The 23,254-nt window shown below is 47.1% G+C and overlaps 1 protein-coding gene across 14 annotated transcripts in view; it reads right to left on the bottom strand.

The window, feature by feature from the left end:
* Lrrfip1 (LRR binding FLII interacting protein 1) overlaps positions 1-23,254 on the bottom strand; it is a 137,353-nt gene that overhangs the window by 32,214 nt on the left and 81,885 nt on the right. For 7 of the 14 annotated variants that reach the window (XM_045146935.1, XM_045146937.1, XM_045146938.1 and 4 more), the window contains exon 3: positions 4,026-4,103. The exons of the other annotated variants lie outside the window; for them this stretch is intronic. In XM_045146935.1, coding sequence (XP_045002870.1) covers positions 4,026-4,103 — 78 coding nt within the window. The remainder of the gene's footprint in view (positions 1-4,025; positions 4,104-23,254) is intronic. 14 annotated transcript variants of the gene reach the window in all.

The raw sequence follows: 23,254 nt of genomic DNA, 5'->3' as shown, positions 1-23,254 counted from the left end.
GAAACACCCATTGTAAGGGGGATTTTCCTTCAAATTTCAATGATAGTGGGGTCTACTATTAGGGTGTAACTTTTTTTTGAGATAGGACCTGATGATGAAGCCAACAGTGGCTTGAACTTCCCTATGGTAGCCCAGGCTGGCCTAACTCATGGTCTTCCTGCCTCAGCCTCTCTTATGTGTGGATTGTTATAGGTATGCATGACCATGCCTGGTAAATTTTGTGTTTTAAACCCAACATTTGCATTGTGCCGAATGACTCATTCTTCAGCTCTTGTATTCATAGTTCAGACTTGCTCTCCCTGCCCTGCCGCCTCATGTAACATGACTCCTAATGGTCTTTTATTTTCCAATTTAAATGGGCAGGGGTCCAAGCCCATCCCTCATGCTTTCTCTGAACACATAAGGTACATGGGCCCTGGCTCTGCTCGAGGCATTCCCGACGGCTGAGAAATGTGGTGGCTCTTCTTGACACCAGTGGGACTGGCTGCCTGGGCGTGGCTCAAGCCTAGATCCGCAATCGCCAGATTCCAGCTCCCTGCAAGCGCCTGCACCTCTCCCACAGCCTGCAGGCACTTTGTCATTTGTTATCTGTTTGACGGGTATCTTCTGCCCCAGTCTGTGTGCCTTATGATGGGGAAGGACCAGCCTGCACTGGCTACCATTGTAGGCCCATCTCTAGAACATTCTAGATGCTCAATAAGCACTGAATAAGTGAACAACTTCCATGTGAAGATGACCCCAGATAGAGTGATAAAGAAAAGACAGGTAATCTACGGGGTGGGAGAAACAAGAACGAGTGGGCAGTGTGGTCTGTCTCTCTGACATTGGGGTCTATACCTCAGGCCTTCCTAAGAACCATAACCCAGGGAACACCAAACTTTAGGTCTTGCCCTTTGCAGTGGCCTGGGAACATGGTGGAACTTTAGCTTTTCTTTCTTTTCCTCTCTCCCTCACTCCCTTCCTTTCTGCATATATAAACATTCTTAGGCATGTGTGTGTGTTTGTGTGTGTGTGTATAAGCCGGAGGACAACTGTGGGTGTCACCCTCAGGAAAGCGCTTCACCTTTTCTTGAGGCAGGGTCTCTTGTTGCTTTGGAGCTCACATTTAGGCTACAGGGGCTGGCCAGTGAGTTCCGGGGATCCGGCTGACAGCAGTGATAACATGCCTGGCGTTTACAAGGATAACGGGAACTGAACTCAGGTCCTCATGCTTGCAAGGCAAGCACTTACTGACTGAGTCACCTTCCCAGTCCCTGTCTTCATTCTCCTACAGGGGACAGTTACTTGTTCTGGTGACTTCTGCTCTTCATTTGCACTGCCCTGTCCCTCACTTGGGCACTAACCTGGCTTCCTGTCTGATGAATGTGAGACACCAGAGCCTTGAGGGCTACCCTGCACTTTGTATTTCCTTCCCAAGGACATTCCTGTCTCTGGCCTCCTGGGCATATCTCTGGTGAAGTACCCCCCCCCCCCAAGAGCCACCAGACTGCACCAATTGGATCATGTGTGGCCAAGACAACCTCAGCCAAGACAAAAAAAAAAAAAAAATTATGCCTTCTGTGGGGGAAGGAGGGACGGTGCTCCTTCCAGGTAGTTTATGTGCCTGGTCAGATGTGCCAAGCCAGGAATAGGAGCTATGGCACGTCCTCTGCCTGGGAACTCCCTGCTGTACAGCATTTCCTGCTCTGTATGCCTTCCCCAGAGGCCAGCATGGGAGGGTCACTGGCCTTTGCCAGGTTGATGTTCAGGGCACTGACCCTGATCTGCTCCCTCTCACAGGAAGGCCCAGGAAACTGAACACAGCCAGCGAGACAGAACACCTTCCCTGATACTTTCTGTTCAGTCAGCTCCCAAACACCCACTTACCCTCCCCCTGGAGTAGGAGACTCAGGACCAAGAAAAGGCAGTGTGGACATAGCTGCAAGTCTTGGGAATGCAGGAAGAGAGAGCTAGCTCTGTTCTGTCTTTGTACCTCTGCAGATCCCAGGCAATGCTGGATCCTTTACTTTCTGTCCTTGGAACAAACAAGGAACAAGGCGATTGTGTCCCCAGTGTTCTGTATTGTAGAGGTGTGTCCGTGCCTAAGAACCACACACAGGAGTGTCCATCAGTGTGGAGGTCTGACCACTGAGAGGCACAAGGATGAGGCGAGAGGTCAGCTGGTCCTTCACATGCTGCAGGATTCTAACCTTTGCTCACTAATGAGGCAACATAAAGTGTGGCGATCGATGGACCTTTGTGCCCGAGCAGGTGACTCAGGACGAGAAGGAGCTCCACTGATTATCTCTGCAAGGGTCTGAACAGCCAGTACCGGGAAGGGCCCAGGAACCCTCTTCCTACGGCCACTGTCCCCACAGTACCACAGGGGAAAAGCGTGGTCCCCGTCTGCAGAGAGGCCCAGGGCGCCACTGTCAATCCCCAGAGATCACTTCCTCTGCAGGAAAAACCAAACATGCAATGCGCCTGCCTTTGTGTCAAGGCAGCCACCAAACCTTGCATGATGCTTGACTAAGCCCCCCACCAAATGCCTAGCGATGTCTAATAATCATGTTTCCCTCCCCGGGCAGAGGTCACTGAGGGAGTTTAGGAGTCTGAAGTGAGCCCACAGCCTTCTTCCCTCGGCTGCAGATGCTTATTTAAATCCTTTCCTCCAAAGGGGTGTGTGAGAGTGAGATTACATTAAATTTACTACAGAAAAATATTTGTGTCCTATAATTTGAAGGCTCCCATGACATCAGTTAATGTTTGTCATGCTGTCTCTGCGCCTGAGGTACCCAGGGCAGCCACCGAAAGGATGGTTTAAAGGATGGCACACAGTGGGGCATGGGGGGACAAGCCTGTTCCACTCGGCTCTGTGCTATGGGGGTCCTACTGGCTTCTCCTGCAGAAGTTGCTACTGGTAGGAAACCAGAGTTACACAGTCTGCATCTAACTCAAGAAGCAAAAATTCAGCCACAGGAGGTTCATCCGTACGGGCAGATCTCTGCTCCCCAGCCTCGCCTGCATGTTAGGTACCAGCCCAGGGCAGTGTGGTGCTGGGGAACTGAGGCACAGCCTATGCAACCATGGCTGGGAGTTTAAATACATGCCATGAAAACAAAATCAGGAGCTGGAGAGATGGTTTAGCGGTTAAAACGCTTGCCTGCAAAGCCAAAGGAACCGGGTTCAATTCCCCAGGACCCACACCAGATGCACAAGGTGGCCCATGCGTCTGGACTTCATTTGCAGTGGCTGGAGGCCCTGCTGTGCCAATTCTCTCTCTCTCTCTCTCTCTCTCTCAAATAAATAAAAATGAAAAAAAAATCAGTCTCATCTGTCTGCACTGTCTCAAAAACAAACAAACCAAAGACAAAATATATATATATATATCCTTGCTCAGAGAACTATAAAACAGCCTTTGAAAGCCTTTTATCAGGTAAAGCTGTCAATTTGAAGACCTGGGAAAACACTTCTTAATGGCATGAACAACAGAAGGAGCAGAGCCAGTGAGTAGGGCCTCAAAGCAAGGCCTGTCAGGCTGAGCCATAAACAGAACAGAACAGAGAGAACCATGGGTAACCAAAGCAGAGCTCTGAGTGCCACGGCATTCCCAAGCCCACACTTTATTTCAAAACTTGTCAAAAAGTTTCAGTCTTGAAAACGTCAGTTCTTGAAAACCGTACATCATAAACTATAAAGCATCCATGCATATAGGCACATTTTACTTCCCTGGGGACGAACTTCTGCCTCAGACCCATCTCTGCAACACTGACTTCTTTTATGGCCCCTGAGAAATTGACATCAGCCAATAGCAATGTTTTCAACTTGGAACCATTTTTCCCAATCCTATTTTTACTTAGACCTGAAATAAAACAAGGAGTGGACTTTTGGCCTCACCCTATGCTGCCTTTTGAAGACAGGGGTTACTTTTAAGGGGCAGAGATGTACAGGACAAAGAGGAGGGGAAGAAAGGAGGGAGGCAGGGAAGAAGGAAGGAGGCAGGAAGGAAGGAAACCAAGGGGCAGCAGGAATGGGAACAGACTTACCACAGGGCTGGCCCGTGCCGAGCTGGCCCTGGAGGAGGCCCGGGAGCTGGAGTTGAGGTGGCCGCTGTACTCCGAGGGCTGCCCACGAGGCGGCGGCGGCACAATGCACAGACAGAAACAAAGAACAGGTCAGCGATGAGGCAGAGCGCGCAGGCCAACAGAACTGTGCTTGAGCTAGTGCAGAGGTTAGCCACTCACACGGCAGAGAGGAGAGAGAGGTTAGGGTTAAGAGAGCAAACTGGGCTTGGGAGAGGAGCCCATGTGCACTACCCAAGTTAATGCCCACCAAGAATACAAAAGAGAATCATGGGCTCCAATGCGCACAGCGTCCTCAGGGCAGTTAAGAGGACGCATCCGTTCACCTCGGGTATGTGGTCACACCCCATCTGTTAGTAGATGCGGGCTCCACAGCATTAAGCACTGTGGACACCTTGGTCAGTGTTGACTTAGATGTCCACAGAAACTAATGCAATGTCACCCAAGGATCAGATTTAGTGTTTGTTAAAAAAAACAAAGACAAAAACAAACTCTACATTTTTACGGAAAACTATAGGGTAGATCAGCTTGCTTCATAATAATTCAGTCCGTTGAAACCAGACTTAGTGGCACATGCCAGAAAGCAATTGCTGAAGTGACAGAGGCAGGAGGACCAGGAGTTCAGGGCCAGCCTGGTTTACACTTGTATATATGTTTATATATATATAAAACTAGACTTGGCCAGTTCACTAAGGAGCTTATTAATTTCAATAGGAAAGTTATAAAGGCATTTTCCAGGCTTTGTGAAGGAGCCTCAAAGACAGGGAGGAGTGCATGGTCAACACACCAAAGCAGCTCTTACTTCGGGCGCTCCAGGGCAGTTTTCCATCTTGTCAGCTTTCCCATTCCCTCACTGACAAGTCCTGACTGCACAGCTTACTGCTCCCATCAAATACTTGGAGGAAAGGTGGAAAGGCCGCGATACAGTAAAGGAAGTCAAAGGTGAGAAAGTTTTCACCTTCAGAGGTAAAAGTAATCTGCAACTTGTCACATTTTCTTTAATTCCCTTTAATTATTTTCAGAGCACTGCACTGTTAGTGTGGCCACTGAGCTAAGGCATGGGAGACGGAGCCTGGCCAAGGTGAGCCTCCCTTTGACCTCAACGTGAACTGATGAGTGAGGGTACAAAGCTGACCACCAAAGGTTTCCGGACCCAGTACCCATGACCTATGTGACAGTTTTCTCCCTGTGACATCTGTCACCAGCCAGCAAACGCCCAGAGGGTCATGCAATAGAGGAGTGGAGACCCAGAACACGCCTTACAGCACGGGAACCACAGGCGCTGCCCCGCCGAGCCCCGCCCAGGCCGCTCTCGTCCAACACAGATGCCTGTGACAAGAACAGACCATTAGGTTGGGGAATGCTCTTTTTCTGGAACTGCACAGAAAACACTGAAAAAGTATAAGTTCAGGAAGAAAGGCACGTGCCAGGCATGTGTCCTAAAGACATCATGCAGGCTCTATACCACCCTCCAGCTCTTTTCCAGAGCTGTGGAGCAGAGGAAGGGAAGAGAAGTTTAGGTAGCCATCAGCCAGCATGCAGTCGGGCACTTTAAACGATTACAGGGAAACACGCCCCCTAGGAGAAACTTGCTCATCTAGAGTCAGCGCCAGCAGACAATGTGAACATCTTCAATTGTGTCAAGGTATCCTCACACTTCCTGTTTTAAAAATTATTCCTGTACAGTGACTCTGGAATAAAATACTGTGGTAGTTACAATTTAACGTTTGATATTTTATAATTCCTCAGAGGTTTCCATGTAAAAATAGTATATGATTACCTTGAAAATATTATACAACTAATTACACAGACAGAAGCGCACAATACCACAGATGGTGGTGTCAAAGTGTTCCATTTACTGTTGATTTTCTCTATTCCTATTCTCCTTCAGGCCATACTGGCTTGGTCAGCCATTTACAAATAAACCCCAACTGTGCAATGTGATGGACATTCACAAAGTTACTAGAATAGCTACTTGGAAAGCTGAGATTCCTTTATAGCATATGAACCCTATATTTAAAACTGGAAATTTCCAAAGAGCTATGGCAACATGGATTGGTATCTGCTAAGGTTGCCATCCATCTTTCTACCAAAAGATACAGCAGACACTGTTATTATTCCATTCCTGACAAGTGATTTACGCAGGCATCGTCCTCCAGATGGGGCAGCTCCTGTGAGCAGGAGAGAGCGCACCCAGGTCTAGGCAAAGAGGCTGAGACATCACCAAGTGTGAGCTCCAGTGGAGGCATCGTTCCCCCAGCAGGGTGGGCACAGACACTGGGCGCTGAGCAAGTGCAGGGTGGGCAGAGGGCGCATGCACAGGTCGGGGCAGGAGCACACGCACCCTGTAACTCCCCACGGGCCGGGCAGCACCACATAGCAAGGAGGGCTGCAGGAAGAAAGCAAAGGCAAATGGTGTTCAGTTCTCTAAAAACAGCAACAGACACCGGTGCTGAGGCTCTTGTGACATTAAGTTACCACGATAGCTCAGCTACTGGCAGTGCATAGAAGAAAAGCCAAAATTAAGATCCTATGGATTTAGGAAATTGGACAGACGCCAACCCAAAATTTTGGGGAAAGACAAATTTCTAGCTTTAAGGTTACTGATGCACTCCCCCCCCCCCCGCCCGCATCTCTGTGGGTCTACGTCATTTATTATCAGACAATGCTGCGGAGAGGGGGAGGTGATGACTGAACAGAGCTGGGTCATCCACCACCCAGGGCTCAAAACCACCCCAAACTTATCTGGGCTGAACATGCACACAGCCTTTCCCTCATTATTCTCTGAGGAGCACAGCTTAACAATGGTCGCCAGTGTTCACATATTAGGAGAGTGATGCAGAGATGGTATACACAGGAGGCTGAGATTAGGTTGCACACAGATGCTATACCACTTGTGGGGGGTGGGCTTGAGCATGTTTGGGTTGTAGCGTATCAGGGGAACATGTCAGGAGAACATGGTGGCCTGAGGGGCCAAGCTGGGATATGAAGGCAGCTCACTGGGGCACAAAGGCCTAGCTAGAGTCGTAACTCATGTACGTGGAGGGGCTCTACAGCACACAGCACACAGGGAGAGCCAGGGAAGCCACGTGGCCAGGTGGTGGGCGCCTCAGCAGCTGGAGATGGCAACTCAACTTGCAAAATGCTGCTGGAATAGTGCTCGAACACCTAGAGTGACTGAGGCTCAGCAGCTAGGCTGGACTTGAACTCGGGCCTTGTGAAAACAGGAAATGGACAGAGAGCCAGAGAAATGCCCTGCTCTGTCCATTCTCCAAGACAAAGGAGTCAGAGTGTACCCAGAAACTTTGCAAATTGCTCCCTGCACACATTTAAAAGAGAAAAAATATTTTTTGAAAAGCAAATTGAAGCCCCAAATAGAGAACAATTGCTGGAAGTGGACAGACCCAAGAGACCAATTTTCTGGATTTGGGCTTTTGGAAATATACATTTCATATCTCCTTTTCCTAAGGTCCATTTTTCCATATTAGGTCCTAAATTACTTTTTAAAAAGATTGAGGAAAGTCTTAGCAAGCTAGTCAAGCCAACCAAAACAGCCCTGAGCTTAGCTCTGCTGACCGCATGTGAAGAGGCTAAACGTCCTCTAAATATATCAGCCATCCAGAGCTGCACTCAGGAAAGAGGAAAGGGCAAGGGGATGACAGACCCGGGTTCCATTCTGGAAAGACAGAGGTTTGGAAGCAAGGCTGCTACTGGGGAGCCCGAGGTCAGAGCTGAAGAGTCCCTGCAATCAGAAAAACAGGGAGGTCAGGCGGGTGGGAGAAAGAGAGACCACTCATGTCAAAGGTATGCCAGAGCCGGAAACTCAGGCAAAGTACCTTTGGTAACGCGACAGGACAGGGCATGCAAAGAGGGCAGGAGAAGGAAAGGGGTCAAGAGGAAAGTGAGCTTGTTAACTGACAAAACTATTACATCAGACGGAATCAGGCTTTCTGAGTCAGCACATGGAAAAAAAAGACTTAATGTTAACTAATAACAAGATCATAGATGTTTTGGTCTTTGCAAATCAAGTCCAAATTTTAAAATGTGATGGGAAACCAGGAATTTGCAGAGAGCTCAACATCTATATAATAACTATCCTCCTAGAAATGATCTCTGCCTGGCCCCCTCATCAGGCATTTACGTAATGAGCATTCACTGGGATTCATAGAAGACCCACAGCCTGGGAAACACAACTTGGTAAACCAATGGCTTTCCAGAATAAAATCATTTATCCAGATTAAAGGGTCCCTGAAGGGGAAGCCAGGTGCTCAGGTTTCAGTGCTGGCAGCACTGGGCCACTCACATCTCAGGGTGACAATGAGGCAGCTTCACTGACGACACCAGATGTGACCTGTGGAATCCCACCTTGCAAGATCCCAGGATATGGGCTCCCTATGCCTCCAATATGCCACCCCATTTACCATGACACCAGGACCCAGATGGCAGCTGGTATCCAAGGAGCATGAGCCTGGGGATTTCCCATCTTACCAGCTTATCTGGGCCCATTCTATTCTCCCTTTTCTCATGAGAGAACATGAACCTTAACCAAGATGTGTCAGGCTCAGCTGATTTCAGTAAGTAAAAAATCACATTTGAAAATGCCAGAAACAAAAACATGTATTTAAAAAAATAAGGAGAAATCACATCTGCCTGCATCAATGCGTATCAGTGAGTGCCGAGTGTCCTCACAAGCACTCTGCAGCGCAAATGCTTGGACTGGGTTCATTCCCAGGCCAGGCCACCCCCGGAGAGGGCCGGCCGGGGCTCCCGAAGGAAGGAGTGCTGCTGCTATCAGACACTCTCCAGGAAGGGTCAGGCATTCCTGTCTTTTCCTTCTGATTAATTCTACCTGGAAAACAACCCACACCAGAACACCACTGATTCATTCACACTGAATAAACAGAGAAGTCAAATGGAATAGCTCATGTTAATTACTCAAAAGTTTATCTAGTGAAAATTCATGAAATAGGTATTAGGAGGGAATCCACACGTACACACACACACACACACACACACACATGAGCACATGCTACAAAACCTGTTTCTGAAGAGAGGATGAGAAATATTTAAATGGAAACCAACCAACGTCTCCTCCCTGGATGAGGACAAGGCAGAGAACCTCCCATCGCCGCCACTGTAGCTGGAATTCTGAGCACCAAAGAAGAATTTATGTGGTAAGTTCTTCCTTAATATTCCACAAGCACCACCTGCCATTCACAAGGCAAATATAAAGTAACAAGGACACACCAGTGTGAGTTCCCGGGGATGCAATTAACCTGAAACACGGAGCCCAGCGTGAGGTGAGCCCAACCTGAGGTTCGCACAGCAGACATCCTTAGCCCAAGTCTAAGCTGGGTCTTAGTGCTGTCTCAGTGCGGCCACATGGTTTATCCATTACGAAACCTCATGTTGAGCTGTCAAGAACCTTCTGATCTTACCATTCCTGAGTATCTTCTTAGGTAACTGGAATTCTGTCTGCTGCAGAATTTTCAGTCTTCATTCAGCCCAGCCCAGTGAGGATTCTGGCTCACCCTCCCAGGCACAGAGGCGGGGAAGCTGAGAGCCAGCCCCTGCCTCTAGCCCAGGCCCCTTACCACAGGCCTCTAGTTGCCTTGAGTGCTCACTGCAAACACCAGACAGTAAAGGATACGGGGCAAGGTAGCATGATACATGAAGGCATATGATCAAGCCATCTGCTGGAGGTGGCCAGCTCCCATGGGGAGGAAACTCCTATCAGGCTGTGGTGTTTTATTTGTCTCCATTTGTAAAGCATCTCATTCCTGTTCCCTCTTTCCCTCAAGCTGTTGCTACAATACTTAGCATTTCAGCTCTGGGCTCTGAGTATGTGACTCAAATACAGGCAATTTCAGTCTTAAAACCTTGCCTTCTCTGGTTACTTTTTTCCTTTTCACTCTTCTTTCTTTTTGTTTTGGTTTTTCTAGGTAGGGTTTCACTCTTCACTATGTAGTCTCGGGGTGGCCTTGAACTCACAGCAATCCTTCTACCTCTGTCGCCACAAGATCAAAGGCATGTGCCACAAGTTCAGCTGTGTGGTTACTTTTAAAATATATTTTATTCATTTATTTATTGGAAAGAGAGAGAAAAAAAAAAACAGAAAGGGGCAGATAGAGAATGGGCAAATCAGAGCCTCTAGCTACTGTAAACAAACTCCAGGCACATGCACCACCTTGTATATATGACTTATGTGGGTCCTGGGGAATTGAACCTGGATCCTAAGGCTTTGTAGGCAAGTGCCTTAACTGCTAAGCTATCTCTCCAGCCCTCCCTGGTTACTTTTAAAATCACTTTTACATTCAGTTTCACTCAGTGCACAATTAGATAATCAGCCCCTTTGGTGTTTGATTTGTAGAGGCATTACCTAAGTAATGAAGCACACTTTTACTCTCTTCACCAACAAATCAATGATTAAAAGATATGGACAAATGTGTGGCACAGAACCAACGTCATCCTGAGGCACCAGAGGCGGGATGGCTGGCAAGTCAACTTTAGCCATCTAGAGAAGAGTGGACACTGGGGAGCAGCTGGACTGGAGATGTATACAGTGACCTCTACTGCTATAATTCTTTGTGTCAATCATGGGAAATAACAGTGTGGAAGAGGTCACAAACTAGTCGACAGTGGTTTACCAACCACCAGAAATACTGCAGCTCCTGTTTAGAAGTGCTGAGACATGGCCCTTCAGGACTGCCAAGCAGTCAGCAGCTCCAGCTCCCGGGCTGTGTGCAGAATAGGGAGCACAGGTTCCTGTCCCTGGGGTGCGGCTGCCTTAAAGACATACTCAGCAGGCGTCAGCATGAAGGGTGACATAAGGTTTGAACTGAGAGGCTTCTAATGAGTAAAGATTAGAGGAAATATAATACAAGCACAGGCCACCCTAAACAAGCTCAAGCAATCTGCTCTGCCAGTTTTGGAAAGAGTTTTTTTTTTTTTTTTTCCTCTCTTTCTCTGTGTGTTAGGTAGAGAAAAAAAAAAAGCAGAATCCTAGAATTATGAAATTATAATTAAAGCATACATATATTTTCTTAACATAATTGAAATAAATTAAATTTTACACAAGAAAATTTATCTCTAAAAGGAAAAAAATAATTAACAGGAAGGCATGAGATCACTCAATTCAGAATGCAGAATAGCCCTGTGCAGCTTAATTGACCCTGCGAAATGCTCGCTGGGCAGCTGTGGCCTTGACAAAGCCCAGGCCTCCCCAGCGCCACGTGCCCACCTCGGGCTCTGGCCTCTCTCCCTGTGGCTGGTTCTACTTCTCTAGGGTTCCTGGCTGCTGCCCTTGGCCACGAGCATTCCAAGCATCAGAATTCAATTCCCTTTCTTTATCAGGAAAATATAGGTGCTGGAACATATGTCTTTAAGAGGAACACTAAAACCGTAACTGAAAGGCGTGGAGGACTATGAAAAGGCCGGGCTCACGTCCACATGAAAGTGGGATTACAAATAACTCATCGCACGCACACTGAGAGCCACGAGGACTTAGAAGCGCCAATCACCATCGACCCCGTATGTTAGCCATGCTAAGAATGTAGGAACACCAACTGTCTGAAAATGTTAGAATGTGCTCAGGGAAAAAAAAAAAAAAAATGGAAGTATGAACACAAAAAAGAGCAAAAAGTAAACTTAACAATACATTCGAGAAGCTCTGAAGCAACTTGCTTGAGTTTTGTGCCATGCAAGTATATTGTACTAACCCTGCCGGATCTTCTACTCAGGGATTGTGATCCACATAACTCCCCATCATAACCATTATTCTGTTTCAATGAAGAAAAGAGAAAGGTGACATCAGTACACACATGAAGACACAGGCACAAGCAGCAAGGAACAGTTAGCTAGGAGTAAACAGAGCTGAGATGGAGGGAATGAATGACAGGTGCGGGGCAGAACGAACACCAGCGCCTCCCTTACTCCTCACTGGCCTCGGGAGAAGCCGCACACCAAGCAAAACAGGCTTTGGGCTCAGGTCACCGTCTCGAGCCTGACAGCGTCCTCCCAGGTTATAGTGCTGTGGAGATTCTAGCTTAGGGCAAGGCTGGATGCCAGGCCAGGGAGCAGGGGCCGGCCACTTCTTGGTTAATTTCAGGTATTGGCTCAGGGTACAGTCTGGAAAAGCCTGCCCTATACGAAGCTGAGTAGGTAAGATGCAGATATAGTGTCCATTCAATCTATAAACAGATGTTCACTAGGACTGAGCTGTCTGCTACAGGGCAAACCCCCAGGGTAGTCTTCCATGCGTCCAGCCTCTGCTGTACTTTCCAAGATAAAATCTGAGGATATCCCTATGTCCTTCAGGAGAAGAAAAAAAAAAAGAAAAGACTGGGTATGCTAAACATTGGCCCTGCTCTCTTCTCTTATTCCCCTATGGGAGGGTCTACCTTTTTAAAAAGACTTTAACAATGTTTTATTTTTATTTATTTATGAGAGACGGGGGTGTGTGGATAGAGGGAGGGAGAGAATGAATAAATATATGGGCATGTCAGGCCCTCTCGCCACTGACAATGACCTCCAGATACATCTGTGCCACCATGAGCATCTGGCTTATGTGGGCTCTGGGGAACTGAAACTGGGTCGTTAGGCTTCACCGGCAAGCTTCTTAACCACTAAGCCATCTTTCCAGCCCCCACGTCTTTGATATTGTGATATGACCTCATCATCTACAAATGTGTTGGGCCTCAGTCATAGCTATCCTGGGACACATGGTGCCCACAGGTTGACATTCCTGTGCCTAAGTCAGAGCAAGGGTTTTCTGAGCATGCTCTACTGGGTCTATAAGGAGACTGCTGATGATTCAAGACAGGAGCTGTCAATCATCTAGAAAAGTAGCCCCAGAGATCAAAAAGGAAAAAGCAGCCCATAGACCTGGGCCAGTGTCCTAAACTGCAGGTGCGAAGTTTGTCATGTGACCTTTGACTGGTTATTTGATCCATTTGCACTTCCACGGTTGCAAAAACATACACAATATACCCTTTACAGGGCCACAGTGAGGACAGCAAGGGAGTCACATGCATGCCTGAAACAGAAGCCCCCTGAGGGACACAGGGAGCCCATGAGCAGACAGGAGGCACCCGGTGGGTGGCAGGGATCTGTCTGCTCAGCTATCACACCTGGTGGGGATCCTTACTGCAGGTGGCGGGGTTCTGTCTGCTCAGCTATCACACAGTCATGATGCTGACACAGAGTTGGTGCTGGAACCTCCAAATGGGCTCTAACTCCAGATTCATGAAACCCCGATTGTTAACTATACCCCTACTTTTGCCACAATCAAAAAAGAAATCAAACACTGAAGTGTTGAAACAAATGAGTCTGAAGCAATCTTCCCGCATCAGTCGAGCAATTCTCTGAGTAACAGTAAAGCTGTTTGTTCTAGATTGATTTAATGGTAAAAACCTTGGAAGTACTTTTCCTTTCTTCCTTTGTGTCTTGAGTGGCTCAGTTATGTGACACAGAAACATGTCAAAGCCTTGTGCATTTTAGACCTCAATCTTACTGTCTTGTTTGCCTTAAATTTATTCTGAATGTATGTGTCTTGTGTGTATTCATGTGTGTGAACACATGCATGTAGAGGTCAGGGGTTAACACTGACTATCCTTCTCAATCACTCTACACTTTATTTACCGAGATAGGGTCTCACTTGAACCCAGAGCTTACTGACTGGGCTAGTCTAGCTGCCAGCTTCTGTAGAGCTGGATCCCGTCTCTGTCTCCCAAGCGCTGGGATTACAGTGTCTTGTCACAGCCACTTGGCATCCCCCTGGGTGCTGGGGATCAAACTTCTGCCCTCAGGCTTGCACAGCAAGTTCTTCATCCACTGAACAGTCACACCCTCTGCACACACACACTTACTTCTTTTGTGAAACTAGTTTCCAGAAGAAATGAACACAATGATGACTAAGATGACTTTCCTAACCAAAATGGGCGAGCCTGTTTGTATGGACACAAGAGAGTAAGGAGTGGTGAGAAGTGACTGTCAACACATTACAGCAAACAGCTCACAGGTAGCCTGGCAACTTGATGCCAAGCCAGTGCTTTGCCACTCTGTGAGTGTGACTCCACAAGGTTCTTTCCCAGATTCCTCACTGTGCAGCTTTAAGTGATGCTCATGGTCACCTGACCTAGGAAACTGGAATCCCCGGGGGTGGGGCCCTAGAATCTGCATTTTGAAAGATTTTTATTTATTTATTTATTTGAGGGAGAGAGAGATACAGAAATAGGGAAAGGGGGGGGGGAGGGAATATGGGCATACCAGAGCCTCCAGCCACTGCAAACAAACTCCAGATACATTCATCCCCTTGCTCATCTGGCTTACATGGGTCCTGGGGGGTTGAACCTTGGTCCTTTGGCTTTGCTGGCCATCTTTCCAGCCCAGAATGTGCATTTTAATGGGCTCTTCAGGTAAGCCTCCCACATGAAACCTCACTGAGCTGTTAGCAAGCCCAGCTCAGGGGTGCTAAGGGGAGCAGTTTCTTCTAGCTGATAAAATACGATCACCCCACCCAAACCAGTTAAGTCTAATGGTGACTGCATGCACATAGAATCTAACCACTGTAATGCTGCTTCTGAAGCAGGAGGACTTCCCAAAAGACCATGCAAAGTCAGTTGTCAGCTTTTCTGAGCTACATACAATATTAGCTGTCTTTCTATATAAGTCAAGGGACATTAAAATGATAAACAAAACAAGAAACGTTAGTCTACACTTGTGAGTGGCATACTTGATGCACTCAAATTGATTTTTAAAAAGAGTCACACTGAGAAATGAATTCCAAAAATGCATCCCTGACCACTGCTAAAGTACTCATCCCAAGGAATGACCATTAGAATCACTTTGATGTTAAACTAAAACCAGCAACAATGTAGAGACAGATGCCAATTCGCTGAATTCCCTAAAGGACAGGAGAATGGCTACGGCTCTTATCTACTAGCGAGACAGTGGAAATGAGCCTCAGAAGGGAAGAGGTGCTCTGAAGGGTACTTCCTAATGGCATCTCCTGTACTTCCTGCTATGCTGGGTGGCTGGCCTCCCCAGGCTTGAGTGGCTGCAGTGGGAAGTCGTCCTGTGCGGTGCCCCACGTGTGCGGGCAGACACGTGGCGCTATGTGCTAAGTCACCACTGTCAACATGGAAGCGCATCTTCAACACAGGACTTTGCCAAACAACTCTGCAATGTAAAGTAAGTCCTCACAGTGGTCCTCTGTGAAAGACTATGAGCCAGGTGCTTCTTTTAAGTGTGGCGTGTAAGGTTTCCAGATAGCATGAGGCATGGGAGCCCTCGATATAAGACTAGCAATTCCAAGTTTAAATCAAAGGCTCTGTTTTCATTACTGGAACTAGTGTCTTTCCCTCAAGAGTATTTTCTGACAAAAGAGCCACGTGGTACATTTAATTTGAATGGCTACAAATTAGAAAATATTGGGGTTTTCTTAGATAAAATGACTTCATATTTATTCTCTTAAAGGACATGGGTTCTGTGAGAAACCCATAGTGTGTGAACAGTAATTGGCACCCAGGGCTGCAGGTGAAAGAGATCCCGGCACTGGGGCTCATCGACAGGGCAGGACCCCAGGAGGACAAGGGCACTCTCCAGAGGGAGTCCTGCCCTCACAGGGCTGGGGTGAATACACTTGGCTCTTTAGAAAAGCACCCAGGAGATTAGTAGAACACTGAAGATTCTGTCACAGCACACAGTTAGGATCACACAGCAAGTTTATCTGACCACCTCACCCAGGCGTAGGGGCTCGCATACTCCAGCTCAGGCTGTGCCTGTTGGAATAAGGATGAAAGAGGAAAACAGAGAGGAGAGGGCCAAAAATAAAGTTAAGAGCAAAGTAAAACACAAAGATAATCAAGCAACCTCCAATTTTACGATAAACCCATTTTTCATGACTTCTAAGATGCTACATATATTTCTAAAAAGAATTATATATATATATTAGAATGATAGGTATCATAAAATCTAAGAACATTAAGTAACTGCTATGCAATAACATCTGCTATAATTCATGAACTACAAAACCACCTGAGCCATTTCCTCACCGGAATACATCCTAATTAAATTAGGGGAAGGTTTACAGATGTATCTCTGTCAGTTTTTAAATAAGGAAAATTAAAATGTATGATATCCAAAAGTCTAGATTTCATAAGGGGTCCATCCATACAGATACCAGGACAGTAAGACTCCCAGCAGCTTCTTAGGGCTCACCATCCCTGCCAGGTGAATGTAGGACAGTGTTTTAGGAGCTCAGAAACAAATGAACTTCTCTTGTAAGTTCAAAGGAAAGGTTTCAGAATATTGAAATACATTAAGCCAGTGAAAACTGACCCTCCATGGACACAGCACAATGTGTTCTGTTTAGCAGGGTGGTCAGGCTTCCTTTCCCAACTGCACCCAACAGTGGGGGACAGAGCTCTGGGGCACCCAGCATGTGGAGAGAGCCCTGGAGGAGCTGTTACTATCACTAAGAACTGTGGCCTTGAGCTGGCTCCTTCAGTGCCTCAGGGCTCTGGGCTTGTATCATATGTATGGAAACTAGTAAGTCTGATTTTCATCTCTAGGATCCACGTTTTCAAGTTCTGTGGTTTTGAGTAAGTCTATTTCTTCGATCAAGTACACCACAGGGCAGAGTAGTGTGGCAAACTATCTGAAAGGGAAAATCTGATGACTCTGACCTTCTCTCACGAGCTTGCTAACTGTGACCTTCCTATGTGAAACTTCAGACCTAAAACAAATATACTGTGATCTTGGTAAAGAAAGGTATCTAGCAAGACTCAAGTCATTCCTGGGTAATACCACTGAAAGTGAAATGAGAGCTTTTCCTTCCTTCCTTATTTTCTCCCACTTTCCTCCTTCCCTTCCTTCTTTATTTTTTTTTATGTATTCCAGGCTGGCCTCACACTTGCTATGTAGCCGAGGATAATCTTGAACTCCTGATGCTGGAAACACCAGTGTGTCCCATCATGCCTGCTTTACGTGGTGCTGAAAATGGGCCCAAGACTCTGCATGCTAGACCAGCACTCTACTGAGCTGTATCACCAGACCCACCATGCTTATTGATGCTACAACTGTTGCAAGCTCTTTGGGGTTAGGAACCTGTGAAAATCCCAAGACAGTGATGTTCTTCCCAGGAGAACCCTGAGTGCACACCAAGTCTTACAGGAGCTCAGGAAGATCAGAGAAGTTGGCACCTTTTGATAGAGGCTCAGAGTCTCTTTCAATCTCTCTCTTCCTATTCTGTCTCCAAGCCCTGGTCATCAGGTTTTGCTTATCATTTCTGGCAAAAGTTCACTTGGCAAAGTCACTGCTATCCCCCTGGAAGCTACACCCCAAGGTCAGTTCTCAGCTGTTCTTAGTCACTCGCCTGGTACCAAAATGTACTTCCTTCCCTTGGTTTCAAGCGCTGGGCCTTCAGGACCTTCCAGCTACGTGACGTGCATGTGATGTGCATGCCTGGCCACAGATGTTGCAAGCTGGGCGGTGCTTTTGTGCTACTGCAGTTACATAATCTTCCTTATAATCATCCTTCCTCTAAAGAGGACCCGCATCACAGGACCCATGAGGAAGTAACAACTGCATCACAAAAGCTACCTGGGAGAAGATTCCTAACAGCAACCTGGAACCTCAACCACTTCACATAGTGACCGCAACTGTCCAGCAGAATCATGGGCTCTGCTTTTGGCCAAAGGACACAATAGCAGAGTGGTCAGAGGTCCCAGGACAGTGCTCCATCTGGACTATAAGCAACAAGTTAAATGCACACCTGGTACATGTACAGTCAAGGAGTAAAAGGTGTGAGCCAACTGTGGTGACAAGCCAGCCTTGAGCTCTATGCAAAACAGAGTGGCTACTTGGAGATCTAGTTACTAGTAGTGAGATGTCATTTCAACCTTGTAGGAAATTCAACTGGCAGGCTCAGATTAATTTGCTAAATTAAAATAACATCTCTACTTCATTTCCCAGAACATGTAACTTCTAGAATTATAAAGGTTTTGGGGATGTGCAAAAAAAAAAAAAAAAGCACAGATTCATACTTACTAACCATAAACCATCAATGAAGATGAGCTCTCAGGGAGGGCAGGCTGAGGATACAGCTCAGTGTTAGCATGTGCCTAGCATGTGTGAGGCTCTTGGTTCAACTCCCAGAACCATAAAGAATAAAGAAGAGCTGTCATCGGAGTTAATAAAAAAAGGGTTTCTGGGGCTGAAGGGACGGTTCAGTGGTTAAGGCACTTACTTACAAAGCCTAACAACCCAGGTTCGATTCCCTAGTACCCACAAGTGCAGTAACTGGAGGCTCTGGCACTCCCTTTCTCTCTCTCTCTTCTCTGCTTGCAAATAAATAAAACAAACAAATAAATAAATAAAACAGAATAGCAAAAAAAAAAAAAGAAGAAGAAGAAGAAGGTTTCTGGGGCTGGAGAGATTGCTCAGTGAGTAAAATTCTTACGAAGACCTGACCTCTGATCCCCCATACCCAAGTAAAATGCCAGACACGGTGATGTTCCCCTGTAATTCCAGCACTGGAGAGGCGAACACAGGGGATCCCCAGGGCTCACTGGCTAAGTAATCTAGCTGATCAGGTGAGCTCTAGGTTTGGCAAGAGACTCTGTCTCAAATAACGAGGCAAGGAGCGATTGAGGAAGACACCCATGCCAACCTCTGGTCTCCCCTGCATGTGTGTACACACACAGAACAAACCAAGCAGGTTCCTGAAGGTGAATTGCCCTTTTCCCTAGGTGGCATCCAGCAATCACAGAAACATCAAGTGGTAACGGACTTTGCTGGGGAGTGTGGGGCCAGGAGCACACAGCTTGCTCAAGGAGGCTCTGTGCCTTCTCATTCCTCTGTCCACCACACCAGCCACTCCGAGACAACTGTTAATTGAGGTCTGGCAGTTTTGTGATGTGGAAAAATCCTGAAAAATGATGACTTCCACTTTTATAGGAAAGACCACCACAAAGCAAGACTACCTTCTGATTCAAGTCAGTCAGGTGTGGACTAGCAGACCATGGGAAGAATGGGTTGCAGGAGAATGCAGGGATGGGAAAGCAAAGGACTTGGCCAGCACACGGTGCCATGCAGAAAAAATCACTCTTTTACTGACCCTCAGACTGCCGCGGCTACCCACGGACATGCGCTCGTCTTCATCAGACGCCTATGAAAAGACAGGAGGAGAACAGAACTGTGAAGCAAGACTGGGAAAAACCAGCACCCAAGTGTTGGAGGGCTCACTGAGGGGACATGGGTCCTCAGCACACCTCTGTTCCCCTAGGACTATTCATGGGAGCATGGATTTCAACTAATTTCATTAAGGCAGCATCACGTACATCACAGCTAACTTATAAGTCATCAATAAGTCTCAATGGGTATTACCATGCAAATTACTCATGGGTCTTCAATAATAAAAGCAGCTTTAAGAGTGTAATGAATATATCACTATTCAAATATTTCCTTTAACAAGGCGGGGGATGTAGTAGAGTGTTAGAATGCATTGCGAGACCCAGTACCACAAAAACAAAAGTAAAAATTCTAAAACCCTCCTCACTGAATTTAGGTCTCCATCCTGAAGGCTGACCTTACACACTTTGTTTAGGTTAATATCAGGATTAGTAAATTTCTCTCATAAACACCGCATCTATTTCATCCAATAACACACACACTTCAAAGAAAAGGCCCAGGTAGTGAAGAAGCATGGTACTAACCGATGTGTTTCTTCTGGATCTGCGCGAGTAGCGCTCACTGTCTTCCTACCACAGCAACAGGGCACAGGATGAAGAGGTTAGAGACACGCATAGCAGAACGCTTACAACAGTCCCACTGCAACATAATCCAGCATTTCTGATCTAAATGTCAAATCAATATTTTCTTTGCTTTTGTTTAAAGGCTCCAACTAAACCACCCTGCGGGCGGGGGGAGTGCCTCCTACAGGAGGCTCTTGAGTATACAAACAACTGGTACATTTCGTGGCTTGCAAAGCAGGGCACACACGCTGGGCCAGAAGGGAGGTCTAGGGTCTGGTCCCCTGAAGTCTACCCGCTTCCCTAACTCTCAGAATCTGACACTCCTGCTCTGGGAATCAAAAGGTAAGTCATTTCCACAGCAAAACCAACTGAGGAGGTCACCCTATCTGCTATCTTGTCGATTCCAGGACACAGGTTTTCATAATGTGGGCAAGGAGCACTGGCTGTCTCCGGTGAATGTGCTCGGGTTCTGAATAGAGGAAGCACGTGTTCACTGCAGTGTCAGTGACTTTAGGGATGGCCAGGCAGCTGCCTGAGGAGCACTGACCAGAGCTTTCCATCCTGAGTGCATGTGCCCATGTCAAAGAGAACAGCCACCCCAGGAGGAAGTTGGTGACTTCATGAGAAGAGCTAAGCCTTGCTCTGGAGACCGGCAGAAAGCACTACAAGGCGCCCCTTCCAGAGCCTCACCACGTGGGCACCTCTCCTGATCTGGACAGGGTGGAGGAGCAAGTGTTCTAAGAGGCAAGCTGGTCCTCATCTGCCCTGGAAGGCAGGAAGGTTGTCCTAGAAAACAGGTGGAAACGGGGACAAAACTTTCTCAAGAGCAGTGACTTGGTTGGTGGGCGCGGATGACAGGACCCAGTAGTGAAGATGCGTGGGTGTCGGGATAGGGTGATGGAGCACCTGGCTCTCCACAAAGGAGGAAAAGCCTACGGTCCCTTCTGATTCCAACTTGAACACAGTGAGGTGTGATGATGATTAACTTGAAGTTATCTGGAAAGTTCTCGCTCTAGGGGGCACGTGCCCAGACCGAGTCCCTTAGCAGAGAATTTTCTGAACCAAGAAAATGGGGAAGCAGTGTGGTGAAACCTCACAAGCTGCTTGTCTACAGGATGCCACAGTGCACAGGACACATGTCTGGCCAGCCTGTTTCCAAGGAGGCAAGGTCCAGAGTTGTAAGCAGTGCAGGAGCAGATGCAGAAGAGCCGGAAGGAAGCTCTGGATATCACATTACAGTGCAACAGGAACCTCCCAGGACAATTAAACTGCTAAGGATTAAATTATAAACTACTTAAGTCTGAAAACTGTATTCAAGGCCTACCATCCATTGCTCGATGTCACCCCATTTCGTATCCAGCCCATAATATTTCTATAGACAGAAGGGAAAGAAAATTAGGCAAGAAGTTAAACAGCAAAGGCACAAGAAACTTCTCCATGCATTTCCCACCTGCCGCCCAAGCCCACGGTGGAGGCAGCATGCCAGGCGAAGCGCCACTCTGTGAGGTTGCAGAGGAAGCGGCCACCTAAGCAGCCATGTGTGCTCAGGGTGGGAAGTGGTCTGCTGGGCCACTCCACCCCTGCTGGCCATGGCGGCCCTGGGTGGCTGGCTTCTAAGGAGATCCAGAAGGCAAACCCACTCCGGGAGCATCTCAGGCCCCTCTGAAGCTCGTCATACCTTCCGGGCAAAGCATGCACAAGGAATAAGCACAGCCTGCAAGCATGAGCCGGGAGCCAATCCATAGGCCGCTCAAGATGGTGAAGGGAGCAGCTGGCGCTGGCCTGGGTCTCACATGCTATAGCTGTTGACATCTGTGCCCTGGGCAGGCCAGACAACCTACATCCTTGAGCTGTCTTTATGGCCTACTGTGGGTGCAGACATACCTGGTATGTGCAAAGGAGGTCTCTGGGCAGGAAGAAAACTATAGTAAACAGTTCCTGGCCTAATCTAAGCCATGGTGTTCCAAATTAAGACAGAAAAAAAGCAGGTCAGAAGCCAGGGTCAGGTAGGAACCAGGCTACAGAGTCCCACTGCTGGGCTTGGGTTTGGCCGTGCTTCCAACAGGAGCAGCCAGCCAGACCTCCATGTTACAGAACTGACGTGACTTTCCACACACTACAATCTCATGCAGGAATCGCAAGACTGGGTGCCAGAGAAGCACACGGTGGTTTTTAAAATGGCTGGCCACTTTCTCTTGGAAAAGAAGAAATTAGGAGGGGGCACTGAGTGCTGCATCTAAGCCAACGAACAGGACAAGTCCGTGCAGAAGAGCTCAGGTTCCCTGGATAGCCACATCTGTGAGGAAGACTGTGGCCCACTGAGGACAGCTCGGACCTTGGAGAGCTGGGATACTGCACATCCAGATAAAATTTTCTTGGGTTATCTTAGTTCCTTTTATAACTATTTATCATCCACCCCAGTATCTGACCTAACTATCAAGTAAAGCCCCTGAAATGTATTAACACAGCCTACCCCTGGCTGCCACCAATCCACAAGCAAAGAATGTCATCAGATAGCATCTGAGGCCTACTGCACAGATTGCTTTGCTTTGCTGTAACCTCCCACCCATGTATTTGGTAAGCACATGGATTTATGACTTTCTTTTGCTCTGTGACTATAAAAGGTTCATATGACCGCCACCACGGTGGAAAATGTCATTGGGTCAGTTTGAATCCATGTTCTTGGCTTAGAACACACTACCTATCTCATTCCCTTTGGAACAAGATCTTAGAATACAAACTGAGAAAGGAAACAAAAGAAAGAACTTTCCCAAGTCATGCTTTAACTCCTTTCAGTGAATCCTTAGGTTAAAGCTATCTTGTATAGCTGCCTCCACCCTCAGGGCCTTTGCTCCTCTTGTACCTTAATCTCCTCTTTTAATTACAAAGATTAAGGGGAATTATGTGTTTTCTGATTACTCCTTCCTTGTTTCTTTTGTATACTACTGTTAATTGAACCCAGGGCTTTACACATGCTTGGGAAGTGCTCCACTACTGAATACAACAGTCTTTTTATTTAAATTTTTTTTTTTCCCTGAGGTAGGATCTCACTCAGGCCCAAGTTGACCTTAGTGAATTTACTATGTAGTCTCAGGCTGGCCTTGAACTCACAGCGTCCTACCTCTGCCTCCCAAGTGCTGGGATTAAAGGCATTTGCTACCATGTCTGGCTTTTTTTTTTTTTCTTAAAAAAAATTATTTGGAGACAAGGTCTCACTAAGCTGCCCAAGCAGGCCTTGACTTTATGATCCTCCTGTCTCCTTCTTTCTGATGCTGGGATTACAACCCTGTACCTCCAGGCTTGCTTAAACTAAGCATTTTTAACAAGGAGGCAACATATAAATTCACAATGAGTGTTCCAAAAGCAGTCTGTATTACTAGCTTTTCTATTTTCATGTTTTTTCGTTTGTTCTACTATATATGTATCCAAACACTACAC

Source organism: Jaculus jaculus, chromosome 4, assembly GCF_020740685.1.
Source record: "Jaculus jaculus isolate mJacJac1 chromosome 4, mJacJac1.mat.Y.cur, whole genome shotgun sequence".
Lineage (NCBI taxonomy): Eukaryota > Metazoa > Chordata > Mammalia > Rodentia > Dipodidae > Jaculus > Jaculus jaculus.
This window is presented reverse-complemented; position numbering and strand designations above follow the sequence as displayed.